The 22005-nt window shown below is 44.2% G+C and overlaps 1 protein-coding gene across 1 annotated transcript; it reads right to left on the bottom strand.

Annotated features, from left to right (window-relative positions):
• Positions 1-721: 721 nt before the first annotated feature.
• LOC100415170 (F-box/WD repeat-containing protein 12) lies at positions 722-20782 on the bottom strand. Its single transcript, XM_035275363.3, has 10 exons — positions 20659-20782; positions 20167-20204; positions 19819-19976; positions 17759-17877; positions 15232-15441; positions 14180-14338; positions 12829-13039; positions 12162-12340; positions 11956-12086; positions 722-888 (listed from the first exon to the last, which is right to left on the bottom strand). The coding sequence occupies exons 1-10, from the start codon at positions 20767-20769 to the stop codon at positions 789-791; spliced, it is 1416 nt and encodes a 471-aa protein (XP_035131254.2). The 5' UTR covers positions 20770-20782; the 3' UTR covers positions 722-788.
• Positions 20783-22005: the final 1223 nt, after the last annotated feature.

Below are 22005 nucleotides of genomic sequence, written 5' to 3'. Positions count from 1 at the left end.
TCTTGTACATTTCTGATCTCACCACCAGTTTGGTAGAGGCCTGTATTCCATCATGTAGTCTTTGGAATTCTATGAAATAAGACATTAACATGAGCATTTGTTCAGTTTTTTTTCCATTCTCCAATTGTGGCAGTTTCTATTCTATTCCAGCCACCTGGCCATGGATTTTTTAGTTTTGTTTTGTGTTTGTAGTTTTGAACAACGCAGAGGTGCTGTGCATGCTTTGCTCTGGGGCCCCATGTTTCTGGAAAATGAAAGCCCAACAGCAACTCCATTTTACCCCCCTTTAACCTAAGTCGTCTGGGAATTGCAGATCTTTGTGGGGTCCTACTTATTCCTGTCCCCTTTGGCAAGTGCCATTCTTCATACATGATTCTACAGATTTCTCCCTCTGTCTCATCTTCTACCTTGGTCTCCACTGCCCATGTATTGCCGTATAGAGTCTGTTATCTTAAAAAATCAAGAAAATGGCTTAACCAGATCTCTTCAGCCATGTCGTATGACTACTTTTATTCTTCTTTAATAATCATTTTGTTCTGAGACAGGGTCTCACTATGTTGCCCGGGCTGGAGTGCAATGGCCCAGTCACAGTTCCCTGCAGCCTCAAACTCCTGGGCTCAGGGATCCTCCCACCTCAGCCTCCCAAGTAGCAGGGACTACAGGCATGTGCCACCACTTCAGGCCACAACATCTAAATTTCACTAAAATAATCATTCCGGGCTTGCAAACAGAATTCTCTTTACTATATTACAGGAGATGATGCAAAGTCAATTTTGTTAGCTTCCGTATTACATATTCAGAGAATACATCACCACGATGCTGGATTCAGTTATATTTCTCACCTTAAGTACTATGCTTGCATTGTCACACATCACACAAGAGATAAACCTGCCAATGGAAAAAGAAGATCATCAGTGGAACAAAAGAGAAAGCAGGTGTATCCATTGTTGATACTGAGTTAGAACTTGACTAAGATAGCAATATTCTTTCCAAATTAATTGTTCCTTTCTGCTTAGATTTGGTTTTGAATAACTATGCAAATCAGGGAAAGTTACACTGATTATTATTTGCAGGAATAGCAATCGCAAGCTTCTCTCAAATATTGTTGCCAGAATTGTCAGTAGTATCTAATTTGATAGATAATCTGGTTTATAGATGACTACAGATAATTTTTTGTATTTTTTAGACTCGGCCTCGCTCCTGGGTTCAAATGATCCTTTCAACTCAGCCTCCCAAGAAGTTGGGACTACAGGTACACGCCACCATGGCCAGCTAATTTTTTAAAATATTTTCTTGTTGAGATGGGGTCTCAGCATGTTGCCCAGGCCAGTCTCAAACTCCTGGACTCAGGTGATCTGCCTGCCTCAGCTTCCAAAGTGCTGGGATTACAGCTGGAAGCCACTGTGCCTGGCCCTAGGATTTTTATTGTAAAATAGAATTCTGCTGTCTTTTGAGTATACCTGCTCTACTCCAGTTGAATATCATAAAAGAAGCCATGCTTTCCTACCCACTGTGTGATGAGGAAATGGTGGGGGCATAGCTCTGTTGATTCTCATTCCATATTGATGAAGTGACACTTGTTTTTTTTTATGAGGCAGGGTCTCACTATATTGCCCAGGCTGGAGTGCAGTGGCTTTTCACAGGTACAATCCCACTACTGATCAGCATGGGGGTTTTGACCTGCTCCATTTCTCACCTGAACAGGTTCACCGCTCCTTAGGCAACCTGGTGGTCCCCCGCTCCCGGGAGTTCACCATATTGATGCCGAAATTTGTGTGGATACCCAATTGTTATAGTGCATTACAGCCCAACAGTGTAGTCAAGGAATTCTCGAGCCTTAGCCTCCCAAGTAGCTGGGACTATAGGCATGTGCCACCTAGCCTGGCGAAGTGACACTTTTCTCTCTCTCTACCAGGAGTCCAAAAACTGTAACGTGGTACCCTTTGACCATCCCTGCCTTGCACTAAGTCAAGTAAAGGTGGTACGTCTTCCCCTCCTCACCAGGCCCTGAAGACACTGATATAAAGTCCTGTTGACCATCTCCCCAAGTTACACTTAGGTGAGTGGAAATGGTACCCCAGGCCAGGTGTGGTGGCTCATGTCTGTGAGCCTGCACATTGAAAGGCCTGAGGTCAGGAGTTCCAGACCAGCTGGCCAACATGGCAAAACCCCAACTCTACTAAAAATAATTAACTGAGTGTGATAGTGCATGCCTATAGTCCCATCTACTTGGAAGGCTAAGGCAGGAGAATCACTTGAACCCAGGAGGTGGAGGTTGCAATGAGCCACAGTTGTGCCACTGGCACTCCAGCCTGGGCAACAGCCTGAGACTTCATCTCAAAAAAAAAAAAAGGAAATGGTATCCCTTCCTCTGCCCACCAAGCATTGCAGAGATAATCACTGAAAATGTCCCCAGATTTGTAAACCTATAAATTCAAAAACTTAATCAAAGCCAAACACGTTAAACTCAAAGAAATAATTTCACACCAGACATATCCTAATCAAATTTCTGAGAACTAGAAACAAAGAAAATAACTTGTAGTTGTAGTCAGCCAGAACAAAATGACACCTTATCTAGAGAGACACAAAGATTTGAATGACAATGGATTTCTCATCAGACATCATGGAAACCAGAAGGAAGAGGCACAACATTTTTCAAAACCTAAAAGAAAAGAAGCTAATACACCGATTAAAACAGTATCCCCGGTCAGCAGCAGAATGTTATAAGCAAACAACAAAAAAGCACACAGAGTGTAGAAAGACCCCAATAGCCAAAGCCATCTTGAGCAAGAAGAATATGACCACATTTTTTAGAGGCATCACATTACCAGATTTAAAAATACATCACAAAACTATAGTAATCAAAACGTCATGGTTCTTGTATTTTTATCCCAGAAACAAACCATAAACAAACAAAAAACTTAGCATGGTATTGACATAAATACAGATACATTGTCCAGTGGAATGGGACACAAAGCCCAGAAATAAACCCTCACATTTATTTTTTTAAACAAAAGTACCAAGAAAACCCAATGGAGAAAGGACTATCTCTTCAATAAATGGTATTGGCAATGAAAAAGGAAAACTACAGGCCAATATCCCTGATGAACACACATGTAAAAATCCTCAAGAAAATAGTAGCAAACTGAATCCAACAGCAAATCAAAAAGTTAATTCACCATGATCAGGTAGGCTTCATTCCTGGGAGCAAAGTTGGCTCGACACATGCAAGTCAATAAATATGATTCCCCACATAAACATAATGAAAAGCAAAAAACCGTATGATCATCTCAATAGACACAGAAAAATCTTTCATTAAAATCCAACATCCCTTTGTGACAAAAACCCTAAAGAATCTAGGTATCGAAGGGGCATACCTCAAAATAGGAGCCATCAATGACAAATCCACAGGCAATGTCATAATGAAGGGGCAAACACTGGAAGCATTCCCGTTGAGAGCTGGCACAAGACAAGGATGCCTACTCTCACCACTCCTAGTCAACATAGTACTGGAAGTCCTAGCTAGAGCAACGTGCCAACAGAAAGAAATAAAGGGCATCCAAATAGGAAAAGAGGAAGTAAAACTATCTCTTTGTGGACAATATGACAATATGATTGAATATATATAAAATGTATTTTTTAATCCCTCCAGAGAGGGTCTTCATGACTCATTGCAGCCTCAATCTCTGGACTCACGTGATCCTCACACCTCAGCTTCTTGTGTAGCTGCGAACACAGGTGCACACCACCATGTCTGGCTATTTTTTTTTTTTTTTTTTTTGTAGAGACAGGGTCTCTGTATGTTGCCCAGGCTGGTCTTGAACTCCTGGGCTCAAGTGATCTTCTTGCCTCAGCCTCCCAAAGCTCTGGGAATACAAACATGAGCGACTATGCTATGTGACAATATGATTCTATGCAAAGAAAACCCTAAAGAATGTCCAAATGCTCTGGGAACAGAAAACAACTTCAATCAGTATTCAGGATACAACAATCGATGTACAAAAATCAGTAGCTTTTCCATATACTGATAAGGTTTAATCTGAGAGCCAAATCAAGAATACAACCTCATTTACAATAGCATTCCCCAAAATAAATTACCTAGGAATACATGTACCCAAGGAGGTCAAATCTCTGCAAGGAGAACTACAAAACACTACAAGAAGCAATCATAGGCTGGACACCATGGCTCATGGCTGTATTCCCAGCACTTTGGGGGGCCAAGGCGGGCAGATCACTTGAGGTCAGGAGTTTGAGACAAGCCCAGCCAATATGACGAAACCCCATCTCTACTAAAAATACAAAAATTGGCCAGGTGGTCCCAGCAATTTGGGAGGCTGAGGCAGGGAGATCACTTGGACTAGTGAATTGCAGGCTGCAGTGAGCTGAGATTGTGCCGCTGCACTCTAGCCTGGGCAACACAGCGAGACCATCTCAAAAAAAGAAAAACAAATAAAGAAATCTAGGTGGCATTAAAAAAGGGAAAAACATTTCATGCTCATGGATTAGAAGGAGCAATATGATTAAAATAGCCACACTGCTCAAAGCATCAGATTCAATGTTATTCCTATCATACTACCAATGTCATTTTTCACAGAACTAGAAAAAATTATCCTAAAATTTGTATGGAATCAGGAAAGAGCTTGAATAGCCAAAGCAATCTGGAGGAAAAAGAACAAAGCCAGAGGCATCACCTTATCTGACTTCGAACTATATTTTAAAGCTATAATAACCAAATTAGCTTGGTATTGGTACAAAAACAGAATGAAGACCCAAGGAGCAGAAAAAAGAAACCAGAAAGGAAGCCACACACCCGCAGCCAACTGATCTTCAGCAAAAGTTGACAAAAATAAACAATGGGGTAAAGACTCCCTATTCAGTAAATGGTGCTGGGATAGCAGGCTAGCTATATGCAGAAGAATGAAACTGGACCCCTACCTCTCACCATGCACAAAAGTCAACTCAACATGGACTAAAGGCTTAGCTATAAGACCCAAAACTCTAGGAGTCCGAGAAGAAAACCAGGAAACACTATTCTAGACATCAGTGTTGTTTTGGGAAATAATGTATGACTCAGTCCTCAAAGGCAACTGCAATGAAAACAAAAATTGACAAGTGTGTTGGCTGGGTGCGGTGGCTCAAGCCTGTAATCCCAGCACTTTGGGAGGCTGAGGTGGGTGGATCACGAGGTCAAGAGATCGAGACCATCCTGGTCAACATGGTGAAACCCCGTCTCTACTAAAAATACAAAAAATTAGCTGGGCATGGTGGCGCAGCCTGTAGTCCCAGCTACTCGGGAAGCTGAGGCAGGAGAATTGCCTGAACCCAGGAGGCGGAGGTTGCGGTGAGCTGAGATCGCGCTATTGCACTCCAGCCTGGGTAACAAGAGCGAAATTCCGTCTCAAAAAAAAAAAAAAATTTGACAAGTGTGACCTAATTAAACAAAAGAGCTCCTGCACAGGTTGGGCATGGTTGTTCACACCTGTAATCCCAACAGTTTGGAAGGCTGAGGTGGACAGATCACTTGAAGTCAGGAGTTCAAGACCAGCCTGACCAACATGGTGAAACCCTGTCTCTACTAAAAATACAATTAGCTGGGCATGGTGATGCATGGCTGTAATCCCAGCTACTCAGGAGGCTGAGGCAGGAGAATCACTTGAACCCAGGAGACAGAGGTGCAGAGAGCCAAGATTGTGCCACTGTACTCCAGCCTGCATAACAGAGTGAGACTCCATCTAAACAAACAAACAAACAAACAAACAAACAAACAAACAAACAGCTTCTGCACAGCCAAAGAAACTATGAACAGAGTAAACAGACAACCTATAGAATGGGAGAAAATACTCAAAAATTGAACATCTGATAAGGGTCTAATATTCAGAATCTCTAGGGAACTTAACTCAGAAAGTAAAAAAATAAATAAACCCATTAAAAAATGGGCAAACACGGACAGTTCAATGTACCCTCGAACTCCTAGGCTCAAGCAATCCCCCAACATTGGCCTCTCAGAGTGGTGAATTACAGGTGTGAGGCACCATACCCGATGATCTCACTTATATATGGAATCTAAGTAAGTTAGACTCATGGATGTAGAAGATAGAACGGTGTTTGCCAGAGGCTGGGCAGAGTCAGAGCAGGGGGCTAGCAGGGAACAGAGAGGTGTTGGTCAAAGGGTACAACGTTTTGGTTTATCAGGAGGAAGAAATTCTGGTGAGCATGGTGCCTATAGTTAATAAGAACATATTACACATTTCAGAATAGCTCGAAGAGATTTTAAATGTTTTCACCACAAATAAATGATAAATATTTGAAATGATAATTAGCCCGATTTGATCAGTTCAGTGTATGCATGCAACAAAACATCATATTGTGCTCCATGAATATATACAAGTTTTCTGCGCCAATTAAACTTTTGTTTTTGAATTAAAAAAAAAGAATGGCATAATAGATAAAAAGCAAGATCCAAACAGATTCTATCTACAAGAAACTCACTTCAAATATAATGATATAAGTAGGTTGAAAGTAAATGAATGGAAAATATAACATGCAAGTATTAACCAAAAGAAAGCAGGAGTGGTTAAATTAATATTAGATAAAGTAGACCTCAGGGCAAAGAAGATTACCAGGGACAAGGAGAGACATTACAAAAAAACAGGAGGACGAATTAACCTAGAAGATACATTAATCCTAACTGTGTATGTAGCAAGTTACAGAGCTGCAAAATATGTGAAGTAAAAACTAACAGAATGAAGAGGAGAAAGAATCCACAATAGGAAATTCAACAGTCTCACAACGGACAGAATCACTAGACTGAAAATCAGAAAGAATAAAGAAGAACTCAAGAAGATCAACCAAGATGACCATTGCCATTTATAAAACCCTGTGCCCAACAAGAGAAGAATACACATTCTTTTCAAGCTCGCATGGAACATTCACCAACATAGAGCATATCCTGGGTCACAAAACAAATTTTAACAAATGTAAAAGAATGAAGAAAATTTGGAGTATGCTCTCTGGCCGTAATTGCTTTAAACTAGAAATTGACAAGCAAAAAGATTACAATAAAATCTCCAATCCTGGCTTTAAAATAGCCCATGGCTCAAAGAGGAAAAGGGAAATAAAGTATATGGAACCGAATGAAAATGAAAATCAAAATCTGAGGCTTGCCGCTAAAGCAGTGTTTAGTGGAGAATTTAGAACACCAAATGCTTACATTTTTAAAAGAGAGGTTGAAAATCAATAATCTAAGTATCCACTTTAAGAAACTAGAAAAGGTCAGGGACAGTAACTAATGCCTGTAATCCCGGAACTTTGGGAGGCTGAGATAGGCAGATTGCTTGAGCCCAGGAATTTAAGACCAGCCTGGGCAAACTGGCAAAGCAAGGAAACCACCACATAAAAATGAGCAAAGGTTCTTCATTGTCAATTTTCCACAGAAGACATGAAATAGCCAACAAGTATGTGAAAAAAATGCTTAGCATTATGAATTATGAGGAAATCCAGATTAAAAAAGCAATCGGATACCACCTCATTAGAGGTGTTAGAATGGTTATGGTCAAAAAGACGAAAGATAAACAAGTGTTGATGAGGATGTGAAGAAAAGGGAACCCATGCACACTGTAGGTGGGAATGTAAATTAGTACAGCCATTATGGAAAACCAACATGAAGTTTCCCCAAACACTAAAAATAGAATTATCATATGACACAGCAATCCCACTTCTGGGTACACATCCAAAGGAACAGAAATCCGTGTGTTGAAGAGACAGCTGCACTCTCATTACTCCCATGTTCACTTCAGCATTATTCACAATAGTGAAGATTATGGAATGACCCAAGTGTACCTGATGAATGAATGGATAAAGAAAATGTGGTATATGTACACACACGCACACACACACACACACACAAAACACAGACACCCACACCCACAGACACACAGACATAGACACACAGACACACAGACACAGACACACACACACAAACCACAGAAACACACCCCCCCACACACAGACACACACGCACACACACATACAGACACCCACACCCCCCACCCACCACACACAGACACACACACCCACACACAGACACACCCACCCACACACACCCAAACCCACACCCACCCCCCACGGACACACCCACACACACATACACACAGACACATCCACACTCACCCACAGACACACACACAAACACAGACACCCACACCCACAGACACACAGACACAGACACAGACACACACGCACACATACATACAGATACCCACATCCCCCCACCCCCCACACACACAGACACACACAGACACACCCACACACACCCAAACCCACACCCACACCCCCCACACACATACACACACAGACACACACACACAGACACATACACAAAGACACTCCCCCCAAACGCACACCCCCACCCCCACCCCAATCCACACACCCCCACACAGAGACACACACACACAAATACCATTTAGCCTTAGAAAAGAAGGGAATGTTGTCACGTGCAACAGCATGGATGAAGCTGGAGGTCACTATGTTCAGTGAACTAAGCCAAGCACAGAAAGACAAATACTGCATCATCTCACTTATGTGTGACATCTTCAAACAAGAAAAAAAATCGTACTCACAGAAGCAGGGAGTAGAATGGTGGTTAACAGAGGCCGGGAGGGACAGGGAACAAGGAGGTGTTGGTCAAAGGGCCCAGCGTTTCCGTTAGGCAGGAGGAATCAGTTTCAGAGATCTGCAGCACGGCATGGTGACTGTGGTTCCTAACAGCGTCTCATATTTACAAATTCGCTGAGAGTAGATTTTAAGTATTTTTACCACAAAAGTAAGGATGTGAAGCGATTGATACATTAGTTTGATTTAATCATTCTACAATATATACATCTATGAAGACATCGCATTGTACCCCACGAATATATAATTGTTATTCATTAAAGATTAATAAAATACTCTGTCCTGACCACTAACAAAAAAGAAAATCAATACAATTCACCTGCCTAAGAATCTGGCCGGGCGTGGTGGCTCACACCTGTAATCCCAGCACTTTGGGAGGCTGAGACAAGCAGATCACAAGGTCAGCAGATTGAGACCACCCTGGCTTATAAGGTGAAACCCCGTCTCTACTAAAAATACAAAAAATTATCTGAGTATGGTGGTGTGTGCCTGTAGTTCAAGCTACTTGGGAGGCTGAGGCAGGAGAATTGCTTAAACCCAGGAGGCAGAAGTTGTAGTGAGTCAAGATTGTGCCACTGCACTCCAGACTGGGTGACAGAGCAAGCCTCCATCTTAAAAAAAAAAACCTGTTTATTGACAGATGACATGATTTTCTACATAGAGAAAGCACAAAGTATCTACCAATCTATGAATAAAAGCTGTTAGAATAAATGAGTTTAGCAAGGTTGCAGGATACAAGGTCAATATACAAAAGTCAGTCATATTTCTATATACTAGTAATGAAAAGTGGAAATTAAAATAAGACAGTACTCTACAATAGCACCAAAATGTGAAATATTTAGGTATAAATTTTACAAATATGTGCAAGATCTTTATCCTAAAAACTGCAAAAACACTGATAAAGTAAATTAAAGATGGCCTAGAAACAGTAAGAGACATTCAGGTTCATGTATTTAAAGAGCCAAAATAGTAAAGATGCCGATTTCCTTCTAATTACTCTCTAGATTGAAACAAATTTCAATATAAACCTCAGGAGAATTTTTATAACAATTTACAGACTAATTCTAAAATTCACTTGGAAAACAAGAGAATCGGAATAGTCTGAATAATTTTGCAAAAGAACAAATTAGAGGACTCAGATTATCTGATTTCAAAGTTTGTATAAAGTTACATTTTCAACGAAGTGTGTTATTTGATAAAAGATACACACATAGATGATTGGAACAAGAGAGGAAGTCTGAAAATTAACCCATGTAAATATGGTCGACTTTGGACAAAGGTACACAGGGGATTCAATGGAGAAAGAAGAGTTTTATCAACAAATGATGCCGAATCAGTGAATAATCATATGCAAAAAACACACCTTGATTTTTATCTTTCCCTTACAAAATTTAACTCAAAATGCATCAGAGACATAAATGTGAAACTCGAAGCTATAAGACTTTTAGAGGAAATCTTAAAATATCTCTGTGATCTTGAGTTAGGCAAAGATTTCACAGATACAATCCCCCAAGCCCAGGCATTTTAGAAGAAAAATTGTACTTCAAAGTTAACACTTGCTCTTTGAAAGACAATGGGAGAGAATATTAGTAAACCCTTATCTCATAAAAGACTCTTATACCAAATATATAAATGACTATCAAAAGTCAGTATTAACAACCCAATTAAAAAATAGGTCCAAAGATTTGAAGAAATGCATCAAAGAAGATATGTGGATGGGAAATGAAACATTGATCAATGTCATTGGGAAAAGGCACAGTCAATATCACAGGGAGGTATCAGCACACACCCATTCAAATGGAAGAGAGAAAACAAATCCAGGGAAGTATCTGAAATTACTGAAAGGAAATAAGTATTTACGATTGCTGCAGGCTAAGATTTATTAGACATGATACAGACAGCAAAAACCGTGAAAGTCAGCTAGGCGTGATTACAGATACTTAAAGTATTTTTCTCTCAAAACACTGGAAATAACTTATCTGAACACAGACATTCTCCTTTGAAAAAAGTTAATACCAGCTGCATGATACTTCCTTGTGTGGATATACGACGCTAATGTAAACAGTCTCATGTTTGGGCCGTTGGGAGCTTCAGCTCTTGCCTGTCACAAACGCTGTAATGAACAGCCAATGTACTTGAATCATTGGAGATAGACCTTCACAGTAGATTCTTTTTAGTGGCATTGGCAGTGCAAAGGATATATGTCTTTTCATAGATCTTGCCAGAAAAGCACTATAAACATCATAATAACTAGCAATAATCTGGAAGAAAATGTCTGTAGGCCTGGGGTGGTGGCTCACGCCAGTAATCCCAGCACTGTGAGGCCAAGGCAGGTGGATCACAAGGTCAGGAGATGGAGACTATCCTGGCTAACACAGTGAAAACCCATCTCCACTAAAAATACAAAAAAATCAGCCAGCTGTGGTGGTGGGCACCTGGAGTCCAACTACTTGGGAGGCTGAAGCCGGAGAATCACTTGAACGCGGGAGCCGGAGCTTGCAGTGAGCCGAGATAGCTGCACTGCACTCCAGTCCGGGCAACAGAGCGAGACTGTGTCTAAAAAAAAAAAAAAAAGTCTTTAAAGTCTTAAGAGACAAGACTTCTACATGTACTACATAAAATCTCAAGAAAAGCACTTTACAAACAAACCAGGGGCAAAAATCAGCAAAATAGAGGGAAAGGCAGCTCACTGAAGCAGCAACCAAGTGACTAAAGGACTCACAAAAGGTACAACTCAGCAAGGCAGGGTACTGAGGATAGAATCCATCTGCTGCTTATGGGAATATAAATTGAGAGTCTCCCTGGGAAGACCTTTAACATCTATTGCAAGTGCCATGACTTCAAGAACACGAGCAATTCTCTTTTCAGACATGAGTTTATTGATGCCTATCCTCAAAGAATCTTACAAAAAAATTAAATCTCTGTTCTCCATTCATTTTGATATAGAAATTAGAAGTCTTTGGCCAGGCGGAGTGGCTCACACCTGTAATACCAGCACTTTGGAAGGCCGAGGTGGGCAGATCATGAGGTCAGGAGATGCAGACCATCATGGCCAACATGATGAAACCCCATCTCTACTAAAAGTACAAAAATTAGCTGGCGTGGTGGGGCATGCCTGTAATCCCAGCTACTTGGGAGGCTGAGGCAGAAGAATTGCCTGAACCAGAAAGTTGGAGGTTGCAGTGAGCTGAGATGGTGCCGCTGTACTCCAGCCTAGTGACAGAGCAATAGTCTGTCTAAAAAACAAGTTTTCAGGGGTCGTTTAAGTCACAAAGCAGAGCTTACCCATGTGGTGCCTGATCACGCCATGTATTGTCCAGGTGACAGCAACTCCTGAGGTATGGAGGGCAGCCTCCCTCTTCCCACAGGTACAGGTGCACAGAGTCCTCGGATGTGGTGAGGACATAGAGAGGATCCTTCCAAGGATAGCCAGAGTTAGTGGCCAGGGAGTCAAAGTCAGACCAAAAAGCATGGAGGAGAATCATACATACCACCCAGAAGTTGTCGATGGCTGTCTGGTGGTCCTGAAATCGTTGCAGCAGGAGGCCAGTGATGCTGAATAGGAGCAAGTCTGGCCCACTGGGAAAGACAATCAAATATCCATCACTGGCTCCTATCCAGAAAGGGCACTTCAGATGAGGTGTCACCTGGAAATGTGAGATCTCATATGCTGGTTTCATGTAAAACACACAAGAAAGTGAAGATCAGATCATTGAATAGAAACAATGTCCTTACAATGAATAAAAAAGCATGATCCCCGCATTGACACACTTCATCCAGGGAGGAAAATGAAGGTGAGTCCAGTGGCCTCACAAATATGTGTCACTGACTGTGGTAACAGGTGCGAGGACACAGGAGCAGAAGTTTGTGGACAATAAACACTCACTTGGGCCTTGAGGCAAAATGTGTAGTGGGAAGGACCATTGGAACCCAGGCCCTGAAACATGATGGAAATCTCTACATGTTCCCCCAAGAGGGCAGGGTGAGGGTAGAGATCAGCATGGGCATTGGAGTCAAACAGGGGTGGGTTCACCCCCAGCTAAAGAAATCCCCTGCTCCCTCTACACAGACTGATCCATTTACATGGATTTATAGCTTCACATGAATGCCTGTGTGATGAGGAAGAAAAACAAGTGTTTCTAATGTGGCACAGCCTACCTTGGACGACTGTTTGGCCTCCAGTCCTCTCAGTTGTGAGATCAAAAGTGATAATTTCTGTCTTTCTTCCGTGGTCATTTTCAGACATCAGTGTAATCCTGTTTTTCTTCTTTGGGTTCCAGCAGGCGGTGGTGCAGAATTTATGTGGGAGAGAGGTAGATGGAGGAGTGCTGCCTTCTGATGGTCTCAGTAAGTCCTCTGCGAGGAACACCTAAAGCCAGCATCACGTGCGAGGTCAGGGGCAGGGAACTTACAGCCTCTCAGTACAGGAGTGACTCCAGAGGAGCCTTCTCAGAAATCCTCATCCTGTGGCCAAAGCTTTGTTCAACCTCTCAGGAGCAATGAGTAGTCACTGCTTGTCACTCCAACATACAAAGAACTCACTGTCTTCCTAACCTTCCCGTCCCGATCACAGAGCAATGTCCCTGAAGCATGCCAAGGAGTTACAAAACCATCTTGCCATGTTGAACCCTTGGTTGTGCTGAGGCTGGCTAAGCAGATTTTCCCTTTTGGGGAACAAATCAAGGGCTGTGTGGCTTTTACTACCTGCCTTCTGAACTCCTCCCTCTTTAGTGCCCAATCCACCGGTGCCACCCTGCAAATGGCCTACTCAAAGGCCAAAGGCCTCCTCAGAGTGACATTCAGGGGCTGACGCATAGTCACTTGCTTTTGGACTCCTCTACTTTCCAGCCAACAGAGATAAAAGTAAAGTAAAGAAGGCCAAAGGGAACAAGGTCAAAGATCTTTTTGTTACAAAAAAAATTTTTTTAAGAGGCAAGGTCTCAGCATGTTGCCCAGGCTAGAGTGCAGTAGCTATTCACATGTGCAGTCCCAATACTGATCAGCATGGGAGTTTTGACTGTTCTGTTTCTGACTTGGGCCAGCTGACTTCTCCTTATGCAACCTGGTGGTCCCCTGCTCCCACGAGGTAAGATATTGATGCCAGACTTAGTGTGGGCACCCTATCAGCATAGCACACTACAGACTAGAACTCCTGGGCTCAAGCGATCCTCCCACCTGAGGATCAGTAAGTCCTCTGCGTAGCGGGGACTATAGGTGCACACCACCATGCCCAGCAATTGCTATTTCTTGATACCTGTCTCACCCTCCTCCATCTGTTTGGCAAAACTGGGCTACATGAACAAGTTTTCGTTAACATTGGCCATAGCAACTGGATGCCGTTGCTTCAAAGAGCATTGCTTCCTGACTATCACAATGGATTCTTCTTGGGATGTGGTCTTAGAGAGGAAGGAGTAGTGTGCCCGGGCCTCACCGAGCTCTGCAGTTTCTCTGCACGCTTCCTAACTTGACATTCCCAACCTGAATCTGAAATATACAGAACAGCACCTACCTGTGGATAGGCCTGACTGTATGTCCCACATGCAAACACCCATTTCTTGTCAGGAGAGCAGCGTAGAAGTACAATAGCACATTGAAATGCAGTAACTTTAGAAATATTCCTTAACTCCGGCAGTGTAAATGTGTAAATGTCACCTGCAGCATCGCCAATCTGAAACCAAAGCATCCCACCACATCAGTAGGAAGATATGTGAAATCCTGAAGCACACAGGAGGCAGCACTGTCAGCTGCAAGACATGCCACCGTTTCTTCAGTCACAGAATGGAGATCCAAACCTCTGACCAGTCTAGCGTGAGACATTGTTGGGATAATCCCATGGAATAAAACTTTCCAAGCCCCAAAGCATTCTTCTCAAGAACAGTTATTCATTAGCACATAAACGCTATACTTTTTATCAGTGTCACCCAAAAGCCATCTCTCCCCCTCAACTGTCCCTGACCAAGTTCATGGACTGTAAAAAACATACTCGAAAGAAACAGCACATATAAAGTAATTCAGGAAGTTCCTGGCTTTTTGTTTTTAGAAGAATGGCTGGGGAAATGTACTTGAGGCAGGTCAAGGGCCAAGATAGCATGGAGTTTTTATAACAACATTCACTGGTAAATTCTGATCGACTTGAAGGGTATGTAGAAGGAAAGACTACAAAAAGAGAAATAGGCTGGGTATGGTAGCTCATGCCTGTAATCCCAGCACTATGTGACATTGAGGCAGGTGGAAAACGAAGGCAGGAGTTCGAGACTAGCCTGGCCAGCATGGTAAAACCCCATCTCTACTAAAAAAAACCACAAAATTAGCTGGGCATGGAGGCACATGCCTGTAGTCCCAGCTACTCGGGAGGCTGAGGCAGGAGAATTGCTTGAACATGGCAGGCAGAGGTTGCTGTGAGCCGAGACTATGCCACTGCACTCCAGCCTGGGTGACAGAGCAAGACTGTCTCAAAAAAAGAAAAAAGCACTAGGGATAGGACAGTAATGTGACATGGATGCCCATCAAGACAGTGGGCATTTTATATTTTGGTCCCTTCTAAAATCGGGGATCACTTACCATCAGGAATGGGCCATCCTTTGTGAGATGGGCTTCCATGCCATAACAGGTCTCTGACATGTGGAGAGTGGCCAGAGGATCCCTGTCCTGACAATTCCACACTTTGATCGTTTTGCTCATATCCTCAGTGATGACGAGATGCATGTGAGGGAGGGTTACCAGATTTGAGATTTGGAACTTCTGGACTGGGCTTGACCAGATCATGGTGCCCTAGAGAAAGAGAGTAACACACTCTGTGTCCCAGGAACTCGTGTGCCCACTGTGCCTTCATTCTGCCCATGTTTATTGGGAAGCCTCTTCCAAATGAGATTTTCTTCCTTGTGGGCAAAGGATATGAAAATTCTCCACACCTCAATATTTGGGAGGAGTGATCATGAAAACAGGAACTAAACACTATGCTCAGACACAAGAACTTGGTATGTAACAGGCACAAAGAATGATCAGCTTCCTGGGTTCAAACCACCTCTGCCTCTTACTAACAAGGCACCTTCAGCAATCTATCTATCATGCCTTCCAATGAGGCTGTCATTACCTTTCACAACTCATGAAACATACTTCTGCCTAGGACACAGTGGAACCTAAAACGTATTAACTATCATGAAAATTGTTATTCCTTCATCAACCTTGTACATTACACACAAGACAGAATAGTTGTCTTTCTAGATGATTCTTCAGCCTTTTTTTTTTTTTTTTTTTTGAGACGAAGTTTCGCTCTTGTTACCCAGGCTGGAGTGCAATGGCGCTATCTCAGCTCACGGCAACCTCTGCCTCCTGGGTTCAGGCAATTCTCCTACCTCAGCCCCCTGAGTAGCTGGGACTACAGGCATGCACCACTGTGCCCAGCTAATTTTTTGTATTTTTAGTAGAGACGGGGTTTCACCACGTAGACTAGGATGGTCTCGATCTCTTGACCTCGTGATCCACCCGCCTCCGCCTCCCAAAGTGCTGGGATTACAGGCGTGAGCCACTGCACCCAGCCTCTTCAGCCTTTTAAACAAATTGTGAAGTATATCACACAGGAAGAGAGCAGGAAGTTTGCTAAACTATCACAAGTGAATACCAACGCACCACTTCTAAGCCCTCCCAGAGTCCCCTCCTCATGTGCTCTATTCACAACTCCCCCACACTCAAATGGCATCACTATTTTGATTCCTCACAGTATAACAAGTGGCCTGTGCAGTCACATCTATGGTCATGAAACCAAGCATCCCAACGCTTAGTGGCTTAAAACAGGCTTTTGTTATCTCAGTTTCTTCTGATCAGAAATTCAGGTGCAGCTTGACTGGGGAGTCTGGCTCATGTTTCTAGGTCCAGGTATAGATGAGGCTCTTTAGATTCAGTTTCCCTTGATGTTAAAATCTTCAAACCAGTTATACACGTTATCTGTCCCTCACCATCCCCAAAGTTCAAGTGTGGGGTAAGCACAGGATACCATAGTCACTGTCATTCAGAAAGGTGAAAATGGAAACATAGGAATCCCTGCTACAAGACGTTCTGAAATCCAACAGAGAACACACTGGCAGTTTGTGGATTAGCACTCAAGGCCCAAGAGAGAATTTTCATGACTCTTGGTTCCACTCTCTGGGCTCTTGATTCTGTCTGAGTCATCCTTCACCTTCTACACATGGCGGCCTGAGTTTTTAGCTCAATTGTTTGGTAGTCTGCCTCCTGCCTGTAACAGTTTTGAAATCCAAAAGGCCTCTTTTCCTTTTGTGTTGTTTTGGCCCCTTTCCATCCAAGCTGGCAGTGTTTCTGCCAGTGTAATTCTCTTTAACAAAAACTTTGTGGGTCTCCCAAGAACCTCACTGCACTTTACGCCACTAGACAAAGCCACACTCCGTTTTTGAGATAGATCCTTTGTGCACCTTGAAGGTGATCTGAGACAGAGACCACGTTCTGAAAAAGCCAATGTAACAAATGCAATCATCGACAAAGAGGCAATAGAACAGGTCATAGAGATGCACAAACCCACAATTATTCCACAGATGCACTCGTGTTACTGGTAGAAAATAAGTCCTGTACAAATTTACTGATAGAAACACGTTAAAAAGAATTCTCAGCTGAGCGTGGTGGCTCACACCTGTAATCCCAGCACTTTGGGAGGCTGAGGCTGGTGGATCACTTGAGGACAGAAGTTGGAGAACAGCCTGGCCAACATGGTGAAACCCTGTCTCTACTAAAAATACAAAAATTAGCCAGGCATGCTGGCGTATGCCTGTAATCACAGCTACTCAGGAGGCTGAGGCACAAGAATTGCTGGAACCCAGGAGGTGGAGGTTGCAGTGAGCCGAGATCAAGCCACTGCACTCCAGCCTGGGCAACGAAGTGAGACTCTATCTTAAAAAAAAAAAAAAAAAAAAAAAAAGTGAGTCCTCTGTTTCCCTGGTCCAAATGAAAAGGTCGCAAATTACAAGATAGAAAACCTGATTTTTGTTCCTAGTATTTTCCTCTGGGCACCTCCGTGTCATATATGGAACAGGATGGACATCAGGATGCAGCTCTTTTGCTACATATTGGCCAGACTCACCTCTTGCACATCCCAGGCACAAAGCTCTTTCTTTGGAGAGACACTGCAAATGATTGACTTCTCCTGTTCATCCATTGTAAAGCTATTTCCTGAGAGATAAGCCAAACCCGCTTCAAAGGCTAGAAGGAAACACAGAAGACTTGGCCAACAGATAAGGGATGATCCGAACCCAGTGAAGATAATTGTAAATATTTCTGTACCCTCTTAGGAGGGTTTGCATAGCAATATGGAGAAGATAGACATTGGGCTCCAGAGTTACCCAAACACAGGTTCCCATGGCAGACTGGCCATTTGGGAGATGTTGGCCAACTGGCTTTTCTTTCTTATCCTCAGTTTCCACAGATAAAATGCATATTAAAATGTCTCCATCGGGCCAGGTGTGGTGGCTCACGCCTGTAATCCCAGCACTTTGGGAGGCAGAGGCGGGGGGTGGGGGGATCACCTGATGTCTGGTGTTAGAGACCAGCCAGACCAACATGGAGAAACCTCATCTGTACTAAAAATGCAAAATTAGCCTGGTGTGGTGGTGCAGGCCTGTAATCCCAGCTACTCGAGAAGCTAAGGCAGGAGAATCGCTTGAACCCAGGAGGTGGAGGTTGCAGCGAGCTGAGATTGCACCAGTGTACTCCAGTGTGGGCAGCAAGACTCAAACTCTGTCTCAAACAAATATCTCTTAGAGCTTAAAGAACTTTTCTGAGTTTTAAAAGAGTTATGATGTCCAGGTGCGCTGGCTCACACCTGTAATCTCAGCACTTTGGGAGGTGAGGCAGGCGGATCACTTGAGGTCAGGAGTTCAAGACCAACCTGGTCAACACGGTGAAACCCCTTCTCTACTAAATATACAAAAATTAGCTGTCATGGTGGCAGTCGCCTGTAATCCCAGCTTCTTGGGAGGCTGAGGCACAATAGTTGCTTGAACCCAGGAGGCAGAGGTTGCAGTAAGCCAAGATAATGCTGCTGCACTCCAGCCTGGTGACAAAATGAGACTCCATCATTAAAAATGTGTCATCAGGATTAGGCGAGGCACAGTGGCTCATGCCTGGAAGGCCAAGGCCGGACAATCGCTTGAGCTCAGGAGTTCCAGACCAGTCTGGGTAACAAAGTCAGACCTAAATCTCTACAACAAATTAAAAAGTTATGAGCAGGCATGATGGCTTATGCCTGTAATCTCAGTATTTTGGGAGGCTAAGACAGGTGGATCACTGAGGTCAGGAGTTCAACACCAGCCTGGCCAATATGGCGAAACACCATCTCTACCAAAAATACAAAAATTAGCTGGGCATGGTGGTGCACGCCAGTAGTCCCAGCTACGCAGGAGGCTGAGGCAAGATAACTGCTTGAACCCGGGAAACAGAGGGTAGAATGAGCCAAGATGGTGCCATTACACTCTAGCCTAGAGGATAGAGCAAGACTCTAACTAAAATAAATAAATAAATAAAAGTAAGCTGGTTGTGGTGGTATACCCCTGTAGTCCCAGCTACACAGGAGGCTGAGGCAGGAGGACCTCCTGAGCCGAGGAGGTTGAGGCTGTAGCAGTAGAGCCTCTGTATGTATTTATTTAGAGACAGGCCCTGGCTCAGTCACCCAGGCAAATTTTTTAAAATTTTGTATAGAGATGGGGGTCTCACTTTGTTGCCCAGGCTGGTCTGGAATTCCTAGGCTCAAGCAATCTGCCCACCTTGGCCTCTCAAAGTTCTGGGATTATAGGCATGAGCCACTGTGCTCAGCCAAGCCTCTGTTTTTTAAAGAGTTTCACATTAATATTTGTTTCTGATTTTTATTCTGGGAGGGATGGAAAGCCTTAGGAAAAAGGGGGTAACAGGACCTGATTTTATGTTGTGAAAAAAATCTCTCGAGTTTCTTCATTCAGCAGAGACAGTGGGGACAAGAGAGGAAGCAGGAAGCTGTCACGTGCCTATCACGGCAGCCCAGTCTGATTCAATTCTAATTCCCTTTCCCTTCACTGAATGAGAACAGACAACTTCACACAGCAAAAATCCAACAGAGTGGACTTCTGAAAACCAGGTGCTCATGCTCCTCTAGGGCACCTGTCCCCATACCAGTGTTCTCAGTTATTTTGCAGATAAAGTTATCAGGCTGTGCCAATGACAACCGAAGCTCCTTCCTTCTCTGGTGCAGGAAAAATTGCTTCCATGTGTGTGCGCCCAGGTGTTGATCGGTGACGTTGTTGCAGTCCCATCTCTGCAGAGAGTGTGCCCTGGAAACAGAGTCACAATCCCATCAGGCTATGCTCAGTTTACCTCCTCAGAGCCCCGGTGACATCACACTCACTTTCCTGTGTGCCTCTCACAACACAGCCACACACAGGCCTCGGCACACAGCATGGGTTCACAGTCAGAGGCTCTCCTCTCCCCTTCTCTCCTTATCCTTTCCCTTCCATGACTCACCTCCACAGGTAATTGCTCTCTGCAACCCTATTCCAATCCTATGGAGAGAAAGGAAGAGACAAACAGGCAGTCAGTTATATCAGAGAGCAGAGGCGATGCTCTCCTATGATTTGTTCTGGGAGCTGGACCCGCACAGGTTCAAGCAATTATCCTGCCTCAGACGGGACTCCAGCTCGCAAAGCCCTCCCAGTGAGGGAAGATGACAAAACGGGAACAAGAGACCTATCACTAATACAGGCACATGGTATTCCCGTGAGTTCAGAGGAAGAAGTGCTGATTTCCTAGGGCTTGAAACGGGAGCCTCAAGGACTGTTCAGTCAGTGCCGCTCCTGGATGTCAGCTTGTCCTTCTTGTTTAACAGAACATGAGGCCCTCAGAGTGAAGGATGCAAATCCCACACCCTCCGTGTATCCTCCTGCTATTCTGCAGTGTAGTCAAACTGGTGAAGAGAGGTAGCGGGCGTGAGGGGCAGTGGGAGGTGAAGGCCTTTACCTTGTTCACCTGGGAAACCTGCAGCAAGCTGAATACGTCCAGGAAAGAGAAGATCCGCTTCAAAGCTAAGTCGGGCAATCGGATCTCCATTTTCCACGCCTGAACCCACATCCATTCTCCTTTCTCCTCTCTGGGTTGCTCTGAATTTAAAGGCTTGGCCAATGTCTGTGGCACTTGTAAAGGTTTTCACCTGTGCCCATCTGCGTGCGGTAGAAACAAGCTGCAGGTGTGCAGACTCCCGGGCTGACCTCCACCCCGGCCTCTCCCCTGGGCCAGGTCCACACAGCTGGCGGCATCCCTACCTCAACTCACTTGTTCCTTCATGGTTTAGAGGAGCTCAGCAGCACCTGTGCACTGTGACTGGCAGCCTAGAACCTGGGGCAGTCCCAGGTGCAGATGAAGGTGTCAGGACCCTCTAGGAAATGTCACTGAATGCACTCACTTGGATCAGGTCTGAGTGTCTCTATGACTCTATTTAAGTTCCAAACTCCCGGAATGGGAGTCTGCTTGCCCGGTGTCTGCCTACCTTGGGACCTTGAATCTGGTGAGTGGGGCTCATCTCTCAGCGCCAGCATGGCTTCTGGGTTTCTACCTTGTCGCATTTAACTCAGCAGTGGAAGAGAAAGAGTGGGCCAAGCCAACTTCTCCACAGAGGTCCACTTGAAGGGAGCAGGCCTTGTCTAGGATGGCTCTCCCAGCCGTTGGCCTTCCCTGGGATGTGACACTTTCCCACTGTTACGGATCTCCCAGGAACCTGACAAGTCATTCTGGGATTCTTCTAAAGACAGTGGTGTGGCCTGAGTGTTTGTGTCCTCCAAAATTCCAGTGCTGAAATTCTACCCCTCAGTGTGATTGGAGGTGGGGGGCCTTGAGAGGTAAGAGGGTCACAGGTGGAGTCCTCATGATGGGACCAGTGCCTTTATAAAAGAGACCCCGAGAGCTCTCTAGCCCTGTTTACGTCATGTGGGGACATGGAGAAGGTGGCAGCTGCAACCTGGAAGAAGGCCTGCACCAGAACCTGACCATGCTGCCAGCTGGATCTTGGACTTCTCCCCTCCAAAATCGTGAGAAATAAATGTGTTGTTTGTAAGCCACCCAGTGTGTGGTACTTCGCTGCAGCATAAGACGGGGGTCCCTCTGTGAGGCTCCGCGGCCAACCCTTCTTAAAGTGCCGCCTCCCAGCGGACACAGGGGAGTGATTGTCAGGAGTCCCATTTATGATACAGCAGTAAGAGGAAAATAGAAATTGAAATGGTGAGGAAGTAAAAAGGAAAAGCAAAGAGCAAGAAGCACCTAGAGGGGGACGAGGGGTGTGTGAAGAGAGAGGAGCAAGAGAAATACAAGGGG

The sequence above is a fragment of the Callithrix jacchus genome, chromosome 15 (genome assembly GCF_049354715.1).
Source record: "Callithrix jacchus isolate 240 chromosome 15, calJac240_pri, whole genome shotgun sequence".
NCBI lineage: Eukaryota > Metazoa > Chordata > Mammalia > Primates > Cebidae > Callithrix > Callithrix jacchus.
This window is presented reverse-complemented; position numbering and strand designations above follow the sequence as displayed.